Source organism: Scardinius erythrophthalmus (genome assembly GCF_964197995.2).
Source record: "Scardinius erythrophthalmus genome assembly, chromosome: 25".
NCBI lineage: Eukaryota > Metazoa > Chordata > Actinopteri > Cypriniformes > Leuciscidae > Scardinius > Scardinius erythrophthalmus.
Genome location: NC_138245.1, coordinates 5,808,873 through 5,830,760, shown reverse-complemented (window position 1 = coordinate 5,830,760; position 21,888 = coordinate 5,808,873). Strand labels below are relative to the sequence as shown.

Here is a 21,888-nt window from a genome sequence, read left to right as displayed (position 1 = left end):
CGGTGGGAGCATACATTCTTTTAAAAGGTACACAATGACAAAATCAGTCCAGTGCTTATAGTGCTATAAAGAGGTCATGATAAGAGTAAATAAGGAGTCGCAGCTGAACATAGATCACTGGAAAGAGAACAATGCAAGGAGATTGTAGGGAGTGATTTTGGAAAGATGATGTTTTAGGGCAGAGTGCAGACAGGAACGCTGGGGTGAGAGTGAATTGGACATGCATTATGGAGAGTGGACGGTTTGGAGAAGGGAAGAGAACCCAGAGTTGGAGCCAGTTAAGAGGAATATCAGGAAACTCCCCCCCTCCTCAGTCAGGACCACCCCTCCCAGCTCCCTCTTCCTGCCAAAACTCAGCACACTTCCTCTGCAGCTATTGGGATTCCCACCTGGGACATTCCATCCATGAAATGCACCTCTCTCTCTCTCTCCCATTTTGTGTTTTATTTACAAACTGTAGGCTACACATTATTATGGTTACACTCTTGGTTAAAGTTTCCTTTTCGTGGTTGAATTCATTCCTGGTTTTCACAATAATACTCTGCCATTCAACGAGTTTCAGTTTCTTATAGAGATTTCTGTCAGAAATTTTCGCGGTTGTTTGTTTCGCGCAAAACCGTGTTGACTTTTTGGTGCCCTTTGAACATTCGATTTTGGCAATTTTTTTACATTTGTCACACGCACAAAAATGGGCTAAATGTTTTGTGATAGATGTGTTGTGTGAATATATAGGCTAATAAAGTGAAAATAACGACAGTGGCTTACTTGTTTTTGTCGGTGTGCGGTCATCGCGTGAGCAGCCCACAGTTGTACCTCAGGCCAGCGCGACTTTTCGCGAGCGTATTTAACTTGTAATCTAACTTTTGTAGTTGTGAAACGTTGCTTGTGCATACAAGAATGATAGCCTACCTATACATAAGAATACCTCAACTTTTTAACATTCAAGCATAATTAGAACCCAACATATTCGCATCCTGTCCATCTGGTGTCAAAAGCATTGAAGTTGTGTGGGAACAGCCTACACTGCGCTCTGACCACTAGAGGTCACTATATCACAAAGAAAAACGCCTATTATCAGTCATTCCGTTCATTGCGAGCTACTTTGTATTTTTTCCAACACAAAACGGGTGATGTAGACAGTTTTTATTCCCTTCAGTTCTCCCATAACTCAGGAAAAAAAAAGCCATTATCCTGATGAAATTAGCTAAATGAAACGACAGAGGAGCGAATGTTATGCGAATGAATATGCAGGGACTCGCAGGAAGGGTGAAAATACCAGTTTTCATGACTTTGTGTTTGACCTTTTCGGAAAACGAGCTAATCCTGGGGTATAATAGACTCTGGTGCAGATATGGAAAACTGCTGCTCCGTTATCTGAGTTGCCTTGGAGACCATCAGCGAGCGCGCGCCCGGTGAAGATGCCGCCTTATTAAAAGGGGAGTTTGTATATATTGGAAAAAGGCGCTTTTTGTCATAAGTGTCACTCACATGCACAACGTCCTCCTCTCGATTGTAAATGGAAACCTGTCTCTTTTCTCTAAAATAACAAAATTCACTTCGAGCACGGTTGAGCATAGAAGTCAATTTTTGTGAGCAGAAAGGGCCTATCAATAAAACGGCGCTCAGTGAACTGTATCTAGCATCTTGTCCAAACTAAAAATAATCAATACAGTGTTCGTATTAATTAACAGCACAGTTATTCATTTAATAAAACAACAAAAGACTGGCAGTGAATTCTTTTTTTTTATTTAAAGGGCTAATAATAATAGCCTAATAATAATAGATAAAGGCATTTAGAGGGACTCTAGAAAATATCTTATTAATATAACTTTTTTAACTGTGTAAAGGCTAAAACATGTTTTCATAATTATTACAACAATCTTATGTAATTTCTAATTTCTATAACAATGCTGCATGTATTTTCAGAGTTTCTACTTTATTTTCATCATTAGAAAATCTATTTAATTCACTTTGGCAGCACTTTGAATTATTTCTTTTATTTCTAAGGGCAGAAGTTGCGGTTTTTTAGTGTCTTCTGTCAGCGCGGAGAAATGTAAAATGAATTCGAATTCGGATGATTTTTAAATTCCTCTGATTCATTATGAAGTTTCCACTTTCAGGACACACGTTTTTAATGGCATTAACTTGTAGGCGTTCATTAGTGCTGAAACGAGATCACATGCTGTTTTAAAGCCTAATGGACGGGCTGATATTCAATTACAAAACACTAACAGTTATAGTAACTCTATAGCCGGATTCTGCGAGAACTCTAGATTCTGATGAGAGTTATTTCGATAAAACTAAAATGATTTCTCACTAAAGGACTAGGCCTAGAAATATTTTAAAGGGCAAAACTTCCTATTTTTATTTTATTTAGGTAAATGACTCCTACAAAAGCTTTATAAACAATTATATGTCAATTATTGTTCATTCAATAGAAAACCGCCTCTTATTGTTTTTTTGTAATTAGTAATTTCCACATGAAGTATTGCAAAGCGCCAAGTGTTTTCAGCTGTCTGGCTTTCAATTAATTTATAGGACTAGGCCTACCTATTGATTTTATTTCCCATAAGAAAGACGTGCTGAAAAGGTAGGTAACGATAACGATACTGCTGATACCCACTGGATAAAGGAGGCAAAACAAGTGTTTGGATGAAACGAGCTAATTTCACAACTAATTCAACACGTAACAGATCTAATGACAAGACAGAATAATCACGCAGATACCTATCACCAGTAGCACTACAATATGAATGATAATGGCTGCATTGATATGTTAAGCGTGTGTACCTCTCTGCCCGTCCAATAAAGTCGCTCAAAACCCCAGCTAATATTGGCCCGAACACGTTAAATGTGTAAATATTTCTCCTTCGGGTAGCCTATCTGTCTCTATCACCCCTGCGATCTTCCCCCTCAAATGATGCATTAGATGCATTGAATGTATTTGTTGTGGCGGTTTGAAAAGGCGGCGATAATCTGGGGGAGAGAGATAAGAAACACCAATTTATTCAGCGCCACTTTGGACCCTGTTTCCAGCCTCGCTCGGTCCTGACACCTCCAGCGGTAAGCTGATAACGATTAGGCCATTTATTATCTTCACAAAGAACAAAGATTGCCTCACGCCGATGAAATATTACCCCCGGTAATAATCGGAAGGAGAGGGCCCTGGCATCTGATGCATGCATATATAAATAATAACTTTAGAACCTTTTTTTTTTTTTTTAACTATTAAAATGATGAAAATAATATATAAAAAATGTAAACACTGTTAAAAAAATACAAACAAGCCATAACAAAATAATAATAATATTAATTAACATTTTACGAGTCTTCAAGAAAACTCAGTGTGGGATATAATAAATGCATAATAATTGACGTATTGCTTTCACTATTTAGCATGGCTTCATAAAAAATAAGGCATAAGAACTCGTAATGTGTTTTTCCAGGATAAATGTGTCTGATTCTCGCGCACTCTTTACTTTGACGCATGGCAACTCAGACTCGGAGACATGCACGCGCTCTGCTGCGCCTTTGACGGACAACGTGAAATGGAAATGTCACCGTGTCTGCCACAGTGTGCACTGCTGGAAGGGAGCAGGCGAGCTTAGCAAGTCGCCTTTATTAGTCTAAAGTAGGTTTTTTTTTTAATGCGCTGGAGATGCAAGCTCGAGACTGATAAGCGCTTATCTCGCGCGCATCATGAGTGAGCATCTTCTTCTGCTCAGATCGCAAAGCTCCTGTAAGCCCAGCACCTACTGCTCTTAACGCTTCACCATCAGAATACATGCATACATTAGATCTTTCAGAAATCCGCACACTAAATCCATTTAGTTCTTTAGAATCAAATAGGCCTGTCATTCTTTTTCTTTTCTTTATCTTTTTTAAACAAGAAATAACAACAACACAAATAATAATGTTAAAAATAGATAGTGTAATGCTTTTACTGTTTTTAACATTATTTGTCTTCGTTTTTTTTAGTTAAAATGACCGGGAGCTTCAGAAAGCCACTCAAAATTGGCATCATTAATTTCTTAATAGTCATTTTAGTCCTTTAACTTTTGATAGCCTTTACATCTCATGGGGCAATTTGTCTCGACGTAAAACTTTCACGTGGTGCAAAGTAAACCTCCTAAATTACCAGAACATCTAGAGGTGTGTCCTCCAAAATTACGAGATTCGCTGTCAGCAACTAAATTTGTTTTAAAAAAAAAGTCTGTATAGGGATATTCGCTTGTCAGCATACTTGTAATAAGATATGAATAAGTTGGCCACGAAAAGACATGCCAACTCATGTCATGACATAAAACTGATAACTGAAGCACTCAAAAAGGAACTGATAAACACAATACAAAACGATTAGGCTATTCTTGAACGATGCACTTATACCGGATACTCTGAGTAGCCAAATACTTGTCTTTCTTTTAATCTGTTATTCTATCCTTATTGATAAGTGCAAGACAATGGGGAAAACCAAAGAATTTTGATTTTTATCATAGGCTAATCCTATAGGCCTGCTTTTTCAACATCATGCGACCAACCGGAGTATAGCCTCTGATTTGACTGACTTGAATCCTTCACCGTCCGTGGTCTTTTGCATGAAAACAAAACAATAGCTGGCAATGGACATTGTTATTTTGATCATTCTATATAATGCAATTAATTCTGTCAGAGTTCACTCCTCTCGCGCTCTCATTGTGCTCGTGCACTCTTGGGGGAAGCCGGGCGCGAGCTGCACCTGCCCTGCATGAGCCGATGCACGCGAGCACGGGGTCTTGTGCCAGAGATTTGCCGAGGCTTTGCATGTTTTAAAAGTTGGTGTTATGTGTGAGAGAGTTAAAACTGGCTGGGTTGGGGGGAAGGCAAGGTCGACCGCGACGTCGCAACATATATAGACAAGATCAAGAAGGAATAGAATTCATTAAGATGGGAAGCCTAAAGGCGTCTCATATTAAAAGTAAAGATTTACATATTCACAACACTCACGCAAACACATCTGCAGAATCGCAGTGATCAAATGAGAAGGACAATGCTTAATGTGCAAATCACGCTCCAGTATCGGTCTACCATACTATCTATGGTGGGGTTGGCTTATAATTATTCCTGCAGTGTAAAAACATTTTGTTGGTTTAACTTAAAAAAGTAAGGTTAACTTAACATTTTGAGTTCATTAAATAAAAAATTTGAGTTAATACAACGAAGGAGATTGGTGTAATCAACAGAAAATCAAAATATTATGTTGTCTGAACCACATTAATTTGACAAAAGTGATAACAAATCATGATTTTAATTAAATTATCCTGACTTCTCAATCTAAAAAAAAAAAATGTGCCAAACCAAGTAAGAGTGACAGTAGGTGCAACTGGGTCTTGTTTCATAATTATACGAGTGAAAACCACACATAACATCTTCAGCACAGCTTTTAACTATCAAAGCACGACCCGGAAGACCAGATTGGCTGACGCACGGCTACGTTCCAGCAGCCCCACTTTGTGCCTCAAGTTTCGCTGTTTCCAGCCAGAGAGAGAGAGAGAGAGAGAGAGAGAGAGTACGATGTGTCAGACACTACACCACGCCGTAAGTCACTGAAGAAAGATCCTCAGCGAACGAATTCTGGAACGACGCTTGCCTGTCAGGGAAGGTTGGCATCGCCAGCTATAGAGAAGACTGTGCCCGGAGCTTCAGCGCTTCGCAAAGCGCAACGAATCACCGATACTCTTCCCTCAAAGACGGTGCCACACGGAATTGGCCCCAGGACACATTTCTCTGCTAAATGTCAAGAGAAGAGTGCCTAATCGTAAACACTGGTAAGATGCGTTTTGCGTAGACTATATCATTCGACACAGCGAGCGTGAGGTCGAGTAATACGAAGAGATTATTCACGCGTTTTAGAGAGGTATTTATAAAGAGAACTGTTAGTCCAAAATAGGTTTATTATGGTGTACTTAATTCCATCAAAAAATGGAGTTTATTTTAATTTGATAGCAGTTTTTAATGGTTTAGAATAAAACAAAAAAAGATAAAATGATGCGTTTGTATGGCTGAATAGAAATAATAATAATTTAAGGTTAAATATAAAAATACATATTGTGTTTCTAAATCCGTTATCTACACTGTACTACTGTAGGCATTTCGGAATATAAGAAATGACAAAGAGCGTTATAGCCTACGTTTTTCGTATAGCTCAAAGATATAGTCACAAGTGCTAATAATATGAATATAATATTATAATATTTAAAATAGTATTACTTATTTTACATTTATTAAAAAGGATATTCTATGCCTTTCTCTTTGTAAACATGTTCAAATAAAATCCAAATTAAACATACCAAAAGGCAAATTTATACCGCATAGACAATATAGGCTAAACAAAACATGTATTAATGAAACAATGCATGAAATAATGTACATTTAAGAGACTCGTGAGGAAATGTATGCTTGTGTTGATGCGATTTTGTTATTTAACAAACCAAGAACACAGCACACGTTACGAAAATCATTTTTCCGCCAACATTTTCAAATGGGAATTTGAATGATTCTAAATGTGAAAGCGAATGTGAGTTGAGGAATTAGCTTTCTCGGGAATGCCCCAAGGACGCCTGCATTAGCCCACCTGTGCTGTTTATTTAAATCATTGACTCCAAGAGCTGTCAAGCACAAAAGAAGGGCGGGCGCGCTGTCATCACCCATCAGATTTATGACCGCCACAGGATCATTTTCCGACTAAACAAATGCCATCACCCAGCAGAAGAACTTTATCCAATGTGCCGCGCAAGACATGAACCATGCGCGCTAGAATAAACGCAGGACGGGTCGTTTAATACTGAGAACGCATGCACGCATATGAGACTTCGCCTCAAAATAATGTGGATTGTTGTTTGAAATAAAAAGAGGGTGAGACGCTTTGCTTTCAAACCCTGTTATTCATGCTTCAGCAGAGGACAGGAGGCTTGTGACTTTGCCTGTGCTTGTGTCTGCCCCCGAGTGCCCTGTCACAATCTAATTACCCGTGAGTAAAGGACAATACCGCTTCAGCTGGTCTGTGTCATTCCCCCTATATCCCAGTGCCTGCTTATCTTCACAAACCCTTCTGCGCCGCTCTCTGCCCCCTCCTGCCCTCCTTTAACCCCACGGAGAATGATAAATGCGCGGTGAGGGAACGAACGGCCAAAGCCATTTCACGGCACCTGTTAATTAAGGGAATGATTGCCTCCATTTTCGCGGAGCTTGTTTCCACCGCGCTCTCCATTATTTTTGATGCAATTCATTTAAAGCAAAGTATAAAGTGACATCACAAACATGATGTCATTGCCGTCGTCACAGTCACACGTGTTAGACGACACGACTTGTGTTACATAAGAAATAAAGTCTGAATCTTCACACGCGTTTAAAGAAGACTGGCCCCACTGAGTTAGAGTCCTCAGTCGGGTCAATCTCTTTAGTAACACCCCCCGACTTTAAATGTTAAGTCTCTAAAAGGACAGTCCCTTTTGTTCTAACGTCGAGAGCACCTGGATTACCACAGGTATTTAGTTCAGGTATTCTCTAAAGAATATTTAGCCCTAGGTGGCCAAGATTAGCGCAAACACACACACACACACACACACACACACACACACACACACACACACACACACACACACACACACACACACACACACACACACACACTATATATAATAAACATGTATTGACACATTTACACCACATATGCGGCAATGAAGCTGCATGTAAGGTGGCATAACCTACCACTAAAATACATGTACATGGTTTAATGCACACAGCGGCAGAAATGAATTTACACCGAAATTACAACAGAATTATTAATGTTATGAAATAATGAAAATATTTCAATATTTGTATTTCAGATATTGAATATTTTATTTCCCATAAGGGCTGAGGTGGGTCAGAGCAGGACTATTAAAGGTTGACTTTTATATGCCAAATTTTGTGTAAATGTTTGTGAAAAAGCCTATAAAAGAAAAGGCCTATTAAAGACGCCGTGTTGTGTTTCATTAGCACTCAGTCAGTGATAAAGCAGTTGAAAGATCATTGTATACGCGTATATTTAAAGGTTTATATCAGCTTCCATTTATATCTGCATAATCTGCTGTTGCACCTTTTTGATGTAAGACTGTGTATAAAATGCATCATTACACAGCAAAACCAAGCGTCATATTTTATTGTACATTCTAATTTGTTGGCTTCAGGCTGGGCTCTTTGTGTTGTGTAGGGCCCCTGGCAGGAATCCAGTCCGTTAAAGAGGGATTTAAACATCTGATATTGTCACACAATAAGGCCAAATAGCCTGTTTGAGCATCTTTATACATCCAACGTTGACAGAAGCTCTGTGGTCTAAGTGCTCAATATTATTGTCCAAATTGATTATTCGCTCTTCAGCCAGACCAAAACTCTTACAAAAAAAAAAAAAAAAATCATCCTCTTATGATGGTTATATGATTAGATGAAAACATGTGAAAACACACTATGCCTATACTAGCCATTAATACTCAGTGTATTAGTTGTGGATAGCTGTGGAAAAGTCTTTGCAGCGCGTCTAGATCTTTTTCTTCTTTCCCGAGATACTGTGACATCAAGTCATGGCGTCAGAGTGGCGGCCGATAGGGGCTCTGAGATCGCGCTTCAATTATTGCCTTTCAATCTTCAGACTAAAACTCCTGTTTTAAATAATAATAAAAATAAATAGCCCTATTGTCAGAAATACACCCCACCATTATTTCTAGGATAAAATGTAGCCTAAAAAATCAGTTTGGTTAAAACTCAATTTCTCATTTTTTAAAACCGGTTCTTGGCTAGACCAGAGCTGTAACTCCATCAAGAAAACAAAATTACCTCAACAGTGTCTTTCTCGATAGATGAAAAACGAGCCGGAGCGCCCTGGTTGTGATAGTCAAGTCTATCTTGTGTTATCTTTGATTGATCCAACCAGACAGGTTAAATAATTAATATACACAAAGCGTTATACAAGCAGTTAGAGGCCATAGAAGATATCTAAAGGAGCACGCTGCTATATATAGGCCTATTACATTTTATATGTTAACGGAAGGAGTGTTTATTTGTATTAGATTATTTGAATTGGAGCTTCCACTGCATGAAATTAGTAGGCTATGCAAATATGTTTAAACGAATTTAAAACGCTTGGAATAGGAAATAGCCTTTTTTGACTGGATGGACAAGCACATTTTATGTTTAGCCGCAACAATGTATTAAACCCTTTGTGTACATTGAGGTCTTCAGTTGACTAACCTGTATCCACAGTTTATCTAAACGCTTATCAAGCTAATTGGCGTCGTTCTGTCTTTCTGCCTGCGGTGGGTGAGCCTGATGCTTGTTTTGCCATGAGATAATTGTAAGTAAGAATCAACGAAGCTGCCCTAATGGCCACCAATTGGCTCAATTTGGACCTGCCCATGCGACCTGTCGGCACCAAGGAGACACGGACCCGCTATTAATATGTAAAGTAACGTTTGATCGCTCGAAACGGCATACAAAGAATGTTTTCACAAGAAGAATGTGGTGAGAACTAATTTAAAACAATTAGACGAGCAAGAACAATAGCCTCGAATTTAAGGACCATAAAACACTCCTCCCCAATTAATGCCCGAGGTGCTAGGAATCGTGTTTGTTTGCTTTAGGCATATCGCATGTGACACTTCACTGATACAGGTTTTGTTGTTTTAAGCAATGTTAAAATGTTAATGGTCAGGCAACAGGTCTTAATCACAGTATTAAGTTCTTAAACAAAAGTTTATGATAACTGCAATAAATAGGCCTAATTTTGTTTATCAATAGCCTAGAAAAAAAAAAGTAATTACACTATTAATTTATGATTACACAAAAGTAGTCCAACCAATTTAATATTATTATTCGAATAAAAAAAATTCAGTATTTTTGTCTTGATAAACGTTCTGAGGCCGTATACAAGACTTCAGCTTTACATTCTTAATTTCAGGTAATTCTGTTAGTCTTTGAGTAAAAAGACAACATTATTACATCATCATCTTGAAGCTCTAAGAAAGGTAAAAAGATCTGAATAAATTGCTCTGCTGAATGATGAGTCTCTCAGCTCTCTGAATGTGGAGCACTAGGCCGACAGTCGCCGTGGCAGTTTGGAAAGCATGATGTTCGAGCCAATGGCAGTCAGCGCGATCTGCTATTGGTTAACAGAGCGATCCCTGCCAGCCCGTGACCCCGCCCATGTTCGTAAGATATGGAATCTACTGGCGCCAGTTCCGACAGTACACAGGCACAATTCATTAACGAGACTTCTCTCCGCTTCACACAGTCGCAGAGTTTTAGAGAGTTTAACGATTGGGCTGTGGACAATTTAAACCAGTGGCGAATTACGAATGTCAACAGACATTTTGAGGATTAACATTCTTTGTACAGGACTAACACGGGAAAAAATAAACTGAGGATTGTAGTGCTGAAATGCTACTTCGCGCCGTAAGTAGGCTACTTGCGCTATATCGATAGTTCTTTAAAATTGCGCAGTTGAGCTTGTAATGAAGCGACTTATTTCAAGTTGCAATAGCGTATTTCGATAAAATGAAGATTCTTTGTACTAATGTAAATCGGTCTTGCAATGTATTTAACGTTCAAATTGAGATGCATCTATTTGTTCTCTTACAGGTGTTCCTGAGCATTCTGAAAGCAAAGAAGCAGGACCTCTTCTCCAAAAATAAGGGCATAGCAAGTGAACAGAGCATCACCAACTGAAGCTGAACGACAAATATTGTAATAATCTAAAGGACCTGGGTCTCTAAGTGTCCAAAAGGTTTTCAGTAGGCATCTAGAAAACTTTTTTTTTTTTAACGTTTTCTAAACGCGGACACTTCAGACATGGAGGTTGCGGCCGATCAGTCTCGATGGATGGCCCATCATCATGCGGTACTCAACGCCCAGCACCCAGAGTCACATCATCACGGGCTTACACACAATTACATGGAGCCCATGGCCCCTCTTCTTCCCCCGGACGAGGTGGATGTGTTCTTAAATCACTTGGACTCGCAGGGGAACCCCTACTACTCCAATTCTCGGGCCAGAGTATCATACGGACAAGCGCACGGTATGATTCATCTTTATGTCATATTTCTCTCGCATGAATTAGGCTATAATATTTTAATCACAAAACGTGTAAAGGTAGGCTATCTTGTGGATATTTCATTATGTAATTTCCGATCAATATTTCAGTCACACTTTACATTAATCATGAACGAAAATAAACTAATGAATATGAATTAATTTATAAAGCTGCTTGAAATAATATTGCTAAATTATTTAACCTATTATTTATACTTAAATGTGTTACGAAGAGTTCAATGTAAAATGTTGCTCATATTTATGGCGAAAGAGAACATTTGTTTATGTTTTTTTTTGGTCGTATAGCCTATAGGCTACTTTTGTGCTTAAAGAAGGTTTAGTAAACAAACTTGACCTTGTCGACCATTTATGCCCATTTTGTGTCAGTTGCATATATAAAGGCTACTGGTGTTACTTTAGTAGCCTACAACTGCGTTGTGCGTGTAGTGTAAAACCGAAAGATTTAGACGGTTTTTACTCACTTTGAGTCCTAGTGCGGCCTAAATGTGCGGGACTGTCCCACGGCTCGATGTCTCGAGGCTTAACCAAAATATGCTAATGTAGGCTTAATGTTTATTATTTATATATTTAGCCTATTGATATATTTTTTTGCAAAAACGTTATGCATATGTGCCTGGCAGACACCAATTAGCCGAGCAAAAAGATGACAAAAACAAAAAAAATGCGTTTAAAATGAAAGATATCGTATTTCTTCTCTGCGGTGCGAACTGTCATCTCCAAGAGGTGCGTGTTGAAATGTAAAGATAAGAAGAAAAAGAAAATGTCCAGCGAATGGTTGATGAGGAAAGGGAAGTTCGTGTCAGGGAGAGAGGGGGATCAAGGCACTTCCCGGATGCCAAATCAAAACGAAAAATTCCTGATGAACTTCTTAGTTCAAGTGTCTAATTTGTGCGACGAACAGGCTGTAGTGAGAATGCTTCGTTAAAAAAGTTGTCGTGTGTCGCTTTTGTAAGGAGATTTTCCGTCTGTTTCTTAGGAGTAAGTGCGTTTTTATTTTGAAAATCATGTCGAAACGAAGAAAAACATCTTTTAAGTGTTAGCGAACAAACACTGGACTAAAGGGTGAATCGGCAAGTGCGGTTTTGTGCATTATGGATATTTCATATAATTTTATTTTATCTCAATGTCAAGTTTGTATTGTTTGAGTTACGGAGTCAACAGGTGAGGTTGAACATTATACGTTTTGTTGTTTGAAAAACAAACTGGTGTTTCGGCAAAAACTGTAGAGATTTAGACATTTTGCTCGTAATTTTCATTTCGAATTGAGCTTTTATGTTCGTTTCTTTCATGTATTTCTCAGCTCGTCTCACGGGAAGTCAGGTCTGCCGGCCACACCTCATACACAGTCCCGGGATCCCCTGGCTGGACAGCGGGAAGGCAGCGCTCTCCGCCGCGCACCACAACGCCTGGGCGGTCAGTCACTTCAGCAAGCCCGGCCTGCACCCCGCCAGCGCCGGCTACCCTTGCAGCAGTAGCTCTAGCACCGCTCCCGTCTCCTCCCTCACATCCGCAACACACTCCAGTCCACATCCCCTTTACAATTTCCCCCCAACCCCACCGAAAGACGTCTCACCGGACCCTGGTCCTTCTTCTCCGAACTCCACCACTGCAAGAATGGACGAAAAGGACTCCATCAAGTACCAAGTCATCGCTGATGGGATGAAAATGGAGGGATGTAGTCCTCTTCGGGGAAGCCTGGCTATGAGCGCCCAAACACCGTCCACGCATCATCCCATTCCGACCTACCCAACGTACTCCCTGCCCACTCCACACGAGTACGGCGGCGGGCTGTTCCATCCTGGTACCCTCCTCAGTGGATCCGCTTCGGGCTTCACACCTAAATGTAAAAGCAAGACGAGATCGTGCTCAGGTGAGTTTCTTTAGAGCTCTCTGACTCGATCATGAAGTGAAGAATAGATACATTTACATTTGGTTGGATAACATTTTTACAAAGCATTTTTCACATCAGTTATTAAAAATGTTACATTTACAAAATCTATAGCCTATGCAAAGTATTGGCTATAGCCTATGTAAATACCATATGTGTGTAGGATTTTTATGGGAATAGCTATTTGAAAATAATTTAATTTAGCCATAGTGTATACATATGATTCCCAATGGTTACTGGCCTAGATAGGCTATTTCAATTTTCCATTATCACAGCTTTTTTTTTTTTTATTGGACACAACGTTTTAATCTAATTTGGAGTTTACTTATTTTGTTTTTGTCTAATTAAATGAGTTCGGCCGCCATTTTAGGAATCTCCCTCGAGGCAACTCTACACCACAGTTTTTTAATTATGACAAGCCACAAGTTTCAGCAGCTCTTAAAATGCTACATCATAATGTATCACCACTCAAAGGCGGCATTATAAAAATAGTGGTTATCATACATAAACTACAAACCCAAGCTATTTAGTGAAAAAAAAGTCGATAGGCTATTTTTACGTAGCCTTTTTACATGTTTAAATAAATGTAAAGAGATGACCTGTAGGCTAAATTGCATTTTTCGAACACACTGGATTTACTTAATGGTGAAGAAAATGTAGATAAAATTTGAGAAATTATAAAGTTGAAGAAACAAAAATGTAGGCCTCTAACATTATGATAAAACATTTTTAAAGTGCAAGGAATCCCGCCAACAACAACAACAAAAAAGATTTAGATCACATAAGTACCAATAGGCCTAGCCTATATTAGTGGAGCTGTATTGAAAACGGCTTGATAAAAATGATAAATAAAATAAATTATGAAAATGGCGCTTTTGGCGAGGTTTGCAGACCTTTCGACATTAATTAGCATATTAAATGACACACAAACTTATATATATTTATTCCAAGCAGATTCGATTTTTTTTTTTCCTGCGTGTTAGGTCTTAAGATTAATGATTTCACTTGGCAGGCTGCGTGTTGCCTTACGCTTTGTTTTCCTTTAAATGTAGCTTTTATTGCACTTAAAACGTTGAGGAGTCACGACGCGCTGGCTCCAGTCATATCCTGTATACCTTCAGTTGAAGAAATCACGACATACTCCCCCCTCCGCCCTCCTACGACCCCAATACTAACAAAACCCCGGCGGGACAGGCCTTCACAGGCGACAGGACCCTGCTGTTTGTGTGCTTATTTATGCACGACGTCGGCCCGATGCACCGCTATCAAATAACATTAATTTGAACTATTCTTAATGTGTTACAGTTACATTATATGACACGTTACATGCAATTATAATTGGATATTACAATAAAATAGGAATAACAATATGTAAATAGCCTACAAGATGCTTAATAAATGACTGAATAATGTATGAGAATAATTATAATCAATAACACTCAGTGATAGCCAACCTATGAATGTAGAAAATGTCTATAGGTGGAAAATATAAGTTCAGTAGGGTAGGGTTCAGTGCATTGGTGAATGGAACCAATTTTGAACTGCATAGTAGGCCTAATATTTTTATTTTTTTTGTTAAATGAATACTACAAACATGATTGGGCATTGAAAGAAAAAAATATTGATTTGTTTTAAAATTAAGAAAATATGAAAGGTGACTGTGAAAGGCAAATGCATAAATGAAACAAACAAACAAAAAAAAAAAGTTTTTTTTTGTGTGTGTGTGAAATGTACCAATATTGGCCACACCTCTGATTTAGGTGAGCCTCTGTTTACTATTCGCTATATTCGCTGGGCTGTTTTCACCAAGTTTCAGTACATTCAAAATGCAAGTGAAACTTCGAAAAAAGGGCTGAAAATGACTGAATTACAACATCATATACACTTCAAAAGAGCATCCATTGTCCGGGCTTATCCTTTTCTCTGGTCAGGGTGGGACAGCGACTATCTCACATTATAATGTGAATAATAGAGAGGTGCTCAGGGGAGTGAGGAGGAAGAGCATATGAATTAAAGCGCAGGGCCCTTTCCAGCAGGTTAGGGTGCTTTACTGTGATATGACACCTGAGAATATAGGACAAGCCTGGACAGCTGGCTGATAAACAGGAGAATATATAACATGGAATTAACTCACACTTTAATCAGCTTCTTCTTAAAGTGTCTGGAAAATGTTGTATATGCAAAAGCACTGATATAAAAGGTTGGTCTGTAAGTAATTTAAGAGTAGAACCTGGATGTATTCATTTTTCACAGTTATGCAGTGTAAAAAAAAAAAAAAAAAAAAAAATCATCCACACACGCACATTCATACATTTCGATATCAGTTATGTAATGCATCCAGTTCAGATAAGGGATTCCAATGTGAATGTCATGTTAGATGTTGGCTAATTAACATGGGAGTTGTTTTTCTCTGCCCAGTCCGTGACCCCGTGTTCCTGTATTGTAGATCGAGTGTGAACTTCTTAATTATATAAATTTCCCTTTGCTTTCCCTCCACTTGAATTCTGCACAGAGGGGCGTGAATGTGTGAACTGCGGAGCCACCTCTACCCCGCTGTGGCGGCGGGATGGGACGGGCCACTACCTCTGCAACGCGTGCGGCCTTTACCACAAGATGAACGGCCAGAACCGACCCCTTATCAAGCCGAAGCGCAGACTGGTGAGTAGATCAGCACTCTTTCAGTTTCTTACACACGTGAGAAAGAGGGCTAAATAGGAGCACGGAGCAGAAAGCCTGAGCACAATTCCAGGAAAGTTATATTTTCCCTATAATCTTCCTGGAATTGTTTGTCGCCCTCACCCCCTGGTGATCCCCTACTCTGCCTGTTACAATACTGCTACTATTGCCATTGTTCCCGCTATCATTATTGCTTCTAGTTCTGATACTGTCACTGATACCAATGCCCATGCCGGGACAATTATCACCACTCCACACTGAGTGAAACCTGTTGCTGCACTATATTGCCTGAGCGCATCTGTTTAGATCAAGCAGTTTGATCCAGTTGTTCTTTTTCTGGCTGTGTTTAGAAAGCCACATGCCATTGGTTTTGTTTCGTGTGGCTGGCTTATGATTCTGGTTCCATTTTAGAATCGCTGCCAGCAGAATTATCTAATTTGATCTCGGTGAGACGAGATGCTTAAAAGCAGATTTTTGACGTTCTATTATCTTAATGGCTTTTTACATTGAGATGATTGATTGAAGGTGCAAGATCATTTAGCTGTTTCCCTGTGGAGAAATCATTAAGGTGTGTGAAAAGTCAAACTTGATTATGCGTTGGTTATTAATCTGCCGTTTTTCCATAGTTCAGGACAGCTTGTAAAAGAAGGCTCCTCTGCGCTTGTATTGAAATATAACTCATATCTCGCCAGGCTGGGGTGACAGTTTTTCCAACATCAAGATTCTACGAAAACAGATGACTTTTGAAGAAAACAGGCAGGATATTATTTTCCCAAACTAGATAGATTTTTCTATTCACATAATCTTATTATATCGTCTAGCTCTAGCGGATGAAACTCTATATCTCTACCTCTGTCTCTTTACACTGTTATTGAGTCATTTTTGCAGTCTTTCAAAAAGTGACGTAATATTATCATATATTCATTTGGAGACGCAGCAAGCCGGCTAATTGAGTGAGAGCGTCTTTTCTATCAGCCATGTGTAATAATTTAATTTTCACTTGGCTAAGTGACCATCAGAGTGTAAATATAAGAGTCTCAGAGGGAATCTTATTTCCAGTGTTGTAAAAGAGACGCTTACATACTCAGCGAGAGAAAAATGAGCCTTGTAGCGAATAACAGAGTGACATATTCAAAGAGGAATTGAAATATGGATTGCAACTGATGATGATCATTATTATTTTTAGCAGTAGAAGGTGAAACACACTGTAGCTGTTAGTTTCTCTATATGTTCTCATGGTGAAAAAAGCCACAGGGTTTTCCATGGAGTCAGTGTGCTGGCCCATGCTTTTGCATTTTGGGCTGAAGTGTTTTCAGAGCGCTGTTCAAAGGCCATCCAGTTGTTTCCTATCCGGATATCTGCCCGGGCCCGATAAGGAAGCCAGGCTCCCGGGTGTTTCCGTCTTCAACAAACCCGGCTGAATTTTCTCTGGCCCCGGCAGGCCCGAATGACATCTACTGTAAAGCGATTATCAGAGCACTATGTGTGAAGGGGCTGGGGCAGGGATTGGAAAATAAATGGATTTATACTCTTTGCTCTCTTGTTTGTCATGCTCGACTGGCACTGAGTTTAAGTATCGGAATGTGCGTGTTTTTGTTGTCGTCTGCGTTTTGTTTAATTTCTATTCAGAGCGGCGGTTATTTTTTTTTTATTCGTAGCTTCCTTTTACAAAAGCTTATTATGTAAATCGTTAATGAACACAAACTGCAAATGCTATACGTGTTGGACTGCGGGGGAATTGCGTTGTATGCCTATAGATGTTTCTCATTATGTGTGAAAAATTGATCCGTAATGGACAAAAAGCGAACAGAGGATTGATGACCCGGCTTTGCAGACGCCCCGCCCACTAAAGCGTTTGATTCGTGGCATCAAGGCGAGCAGTGTATCGAAACGATATAAATTAATGATCTGTACTGAAATATGGCAGAATTTAGCTATTAGATACAGGTCAGAAAAAAGCTAATTTTTTTTCGAACCAGGGCACAAATTGGAAAATTGAATTTAGCGTATTTAAATGCACAGAACAGGCTATATTTAATTAGCCCAAACACGGAGGCCAGTCCTTGTAAGAGACTTAATATGTTAAGGCCGCATCGTGGCGGGTAGTTTTGAAATGATGTCTGGTGCAGAGTAGCCAACACATGGGTGAGTCATAATATTCGTCACCCCATCAGATTCTTATCATGGATGCTTTTACTTCAACCCAAATCTAATGCCTGTTTGATGTCAGAGCGTAGAATAGAAATGCAGAATTGAGTTCATGCAGTCCGACTGCATTCAGTGCAATAAAAAAGATTTCAATAAAAATAAGACAATGAGCCACGATGTTACAGTAAAAAAACAAAAACAAAAAAAAACAACAACTCTATATAGGCTTTATATATATATATATATATATATATATATATATATATATATATATATATATATATATATATATATATATATATATATATATGTATATATATATATATGTATATATATATATATATATATATATATATATATATATATATGTATATATATATATATATATATATATATATATATATATATATATCCACCAATATAATGGATTAACCTATTTTAGTCTTTTTACGCAATAATAACCAGGCTCATCCATTGAAGGCAAACGGAATTAGGCTATTCGTTTTAAAATGGCTCCATCCTTTTTAGATTAAAAATGTCGTTATGGATAATGTATGTTTTAATGTCGTGTACCCAGTATTGAATCCTCTGTTTTTCTTGCCTATACAGTCTGCTGCGAGGCGAGCTGGCACCTGCTGCGCGAACTGCCAGACAACCACGACCACTCTGTGGCGGCGCAACGGGAACGGTGACCCGGTGTGCAACGCCTGCGGGCTCTACTACAAACTCCACAACGTGAGTATTAAGAGTCGCAAACACTGAAAGTGACAGCGAAGTGCTCAAGTGGGCGGACAGCTTGTATCGATTGAAGAGAGGGTGAGAGAGAGACCGGGGACGCAAAGCCGGCTTTCCCTGTCAGACAGAGCCCGTTGACCGTTTTCTTTTTAGATTAATCCAGCTTTGTTTCAAAGGAGGGCGTTATTCCCAGGAGGGACGACAGGGCGGGTCTGCCATTCAAGATACGGCGTCAGTTATAGGCTATCAATTCGGAGTTGTCTGAAACTAGCCTTTTTAATGTTAAGCTTGGCTGCGATCTATTTAGCAGACGAATAAATACATTTCACCTTAATGAAACGAGCGAAACAAAGGAGGAAAGAGAAAAAACGAAATTGCGTGACAGCTGAGCTGCTGAATTGCTTGGTTTTCGTTTGAAATTCAACAGTAAGAGCATAATATTGACTAGGCTACATTATAGCCACCCTTTGATGTATAATGTGTGTCAAATATTACATCTAATAAATATAAATAAATGTTTATATAGCATAGGCTACAAGCCAAGTGTAAATTATAGGCTACAATGAATTTGAATGGAAATTAACCACATGACATTAAAAAAAGAGGTTCTATATTTGATAAAAAAACACTTATTTTATATATATTTGTATACAATAAAACGGCAGACGAATTGATCGATTGAATCGTCATATTCTAATGATCCTCGTGCGATCATGGTTTCCTCAAGCGAAGGCGTTCTTTTCTCAACTAACTTTTGTGTTCAAAAACCTGTTTGTAAAACATGTACTTTGAGACCTCATATCCTTTTGTTTTTACTTCCTTTGTGCTCATCATTAACCTACCCTATCTTGTTTCTTACAGGTCAATAGGCCACTGACCATGAAGAAAGAGGGCATCCAAACACGCAACCGCAAGATGTCCAGCAAGTCCAAGAGGAGTAAACGATCTGGCGAGGGTTTCGAGGAGCTCTCCAAGTGCATGCAGGACAAGACCTCTCCGTTTGGCAGCCACAGTGCTCTGGCAAGCCACATGCCACACATGGGCCACCTGGGACCGTTTAGCCATTCCGGACACATGCTGCCCACGCCGACTCCCATTCACCCCTCTTTCAGCCACCCTCACCATTCCAGCCGCTCTCCCGTCTGGGCCGAACCTCACTGAAGACCCACACTCCATCGCTAGCTCCTTTATACCGAAAATCTCAATGCACTCAAGAAATCTCCCCTCCCGTCAAGAAATCTTCCACAGGCGAGGGACACGAAGGGGGTTCGTGTCGGTTTAGTTCCTGGTCGGACACTGCAGAGGAAGGTGCCATCTCATCAACAACCACGTCAACTTGTATAGAGGACGGTTTAAAAAGACGCTGAGGACCCTCACGGACAGAGCAGAGGGAAAGAGAGAGAGAGAAAGAGAGAGCTGTCTTTGCTTTTAGCCTTTCGTTACGTATTACTGAGTCACTTTGGTACTGTCCTGAAAGAGAGGATATGTCTTTGCAGAATCACTGTGTGGCAGTTCCTTTGAGAACAGCCGCCTCAGAAACTCTCCAGTAAAGAACTCGCTCTGAATCTCTGCGAACATGATGAGTCAAAGAGAGAGAGACCACTAAGTTTATCCCCCCTAACATGCTGGAATACACCCCTCCCCCTTGGGCATGATCCCCTCTGAATGGACTCTATGGATACGACATACAAGCAAAGAAATGTTTATAAAGGTTAATTGTTATTATCGTTATTGTTATTATGATAATTTATTTTCACCCTTTATCTCTTATTTCGCTTTCCTCAGAACACATTGTTATATTATAAATATTATTTGATTGTTATTGATAAAAAAACACTGACCTATCCTAGCCAAGGCAATGTTGCTGAGCTGTACGTTTTTATCATTTTCCATTAAACAAATAAAGGAAATAAAGTTTTAATACTTCATCTCCCCCCCCTCCCCGAGTACTTTCTTGCTAACGTTCACTCTTCACCTGAACGGAGACATTTTTGCGGCTACAGGTCGGTTTGCTCATTTATGTTTCTGATTCCAGGGCATCATATTTCCCAGCATTTACTGTAGTTTAATATGAGAAATGCACACGAATGCCAAAACATGCACGAGGCCAAACACAAACACACCCAAGCGCTCGGATAAGCTGCTGTTCCGTATACCGAGTGTCAGAGGGAATTTCACCTAGGCATCGCTGAGTTCTAAGGTAAGCGATATCAGATGCACGTGCTAAGTGCCTGAACTGCAGTGTGTCTGGGTTTGTTCTGTACAGCTGCAGCTGGGGAAGAAGGAGACCTATATGGCATACATAAGCCCCCCGGGGTGCCTCGATTTGACCCAGACAACAGGCTCCAACCACTGGTCCAGCATGTGGGCTTCCAATCACAGTCATACTGTACAGAATGCATTTAGATGGACGAATTTGTTGTCCCCGTGTCCTCCTTTTCAACTGACCTCCTCAACCCCCTCAGTTCTGGCTTGTCTTTCTGGAGCCAAAGGAAAAGTAAGCAAAAGGACAGCAAGTTTTTTTTTTGGTGGTAGAGAGAGAAAAAGAGAGAAAAAAGAGAGAGGGAGAAGAGGAAGGAAAGGCAATCAGTCCAGTCCATGAACAAACACGTGGGGGGCAGTTTGGAGCCTTCTCCCACAGATGTGCTTGCAGCTGAGGCTTGCAGGAAACAGCTCTTAACCTGGTCTCATTTTCAGGCTATTTAACCCAGTGCAGCGACTGAGGAAACCATCAGCCCAGCCAACAGTTAATGAGAGAGACCCAACAACAGCACAGATCATGCTGACGAGGGCCGACTTCAGGTCAACACCGACTCTTGCACAAGTGCAGATGCCCATCCCCCCACCCGAATAATCACACACCCCTCTTTTGTTTTCTATTCTATTCTATTTATTCTATTCTATTCCAACTAGTGCTGTCAAATTGATTAATCATGATTAATCGCAACTAACAAAAAAGTTTGAATTAATATGTGTATATAAATTATTATATGTGTGTGTTTGTGTGTCTGTGAACACACACACACACACACACACACACACACACACACACACATATATACACACACATATAGGCTATTATATAAACACAAACTTTTATGTTAGATGCGATTAAACACGATTAATCGATTTGACTGCACTAATAACATTCATTGAGGCATCCAATCTCTCAGTGGCGTGATTAATCTTCGGTAAATTAGCTGAAAGCAATCACTAAAGGTTTTCTAGAAGGGATAGTTCACCCAAAATTTAAAATTCTGTCTTCATTTACTCATGTTGTTCCAAACCCATAAAACGTTTGAAACACAAATAAAGATATT

At 39.5% G+C, this 21,888-nt stretch overlaps 1 protein-coding gene across 2 annotated transcripts; it reads left to right on the top strand.

Annotated features, from left to right (window-relative positions):
• Positions 1–5,533: 5,533 nt before the first annotated feature.
• Positions 5,534–20,496, top strand: gata2a (GATA binding protein 2a). Of its 2 annotated transcripts, none has more exons than XM_081356943.1 (6): positions 5,534–5,804; positions 10,651–11,086; positions 12,422–12,991; positions 15,522–15,667; positions 18,443–18,568; positions 19,430–20,496. In XM_081356943.1, exons 2-6 carry the CDS (start codon positions 10,861–10,863, stop codon positions 19,727–19,729), a joined length of 1,368 nt encoding a protein of 455 aa, XP_081213069.1. In that variant the 5' UTR covers positions 5,534–5,804; positions 10,651–10,860; the 3' UTR covers positions 19,730–20,496. The 2 variants fall into 2 exon arrangements, with proteins under 2 accessions (XP_081213069.1, XP_081213068.1); XM_081356942.1 differs by lacking the exon at positions 5,534–5,804 and adding an exon at positions 10,253–10,464.
• The last annotated feature ends 1,392 nt before the right edge of the window (positions 20,497–21,888 follow it).

Coding starts and splice junctions, on each gene's coding strand:
- gata2a (XM_081356943.1), top strand. CDS start 10,861: ATGGAGGTTGCGGCCGATCAGTCTCGATGGATGGCCCATCATCATGCG. Junction 11,087..12,421: donor ATCATACGGACAAGCGCACG/GTATGATTCATC, acceptor TGTATTTCTCAG/CTCGTCTCACGGGAAGTCAG. Junction 18,569..19,429: donor TCTACTACAAACTCCACAAC/GTGAGTATTAAG, acceptor TGTTTCTTACAG/GTCAATAGGCCACTGACCAT.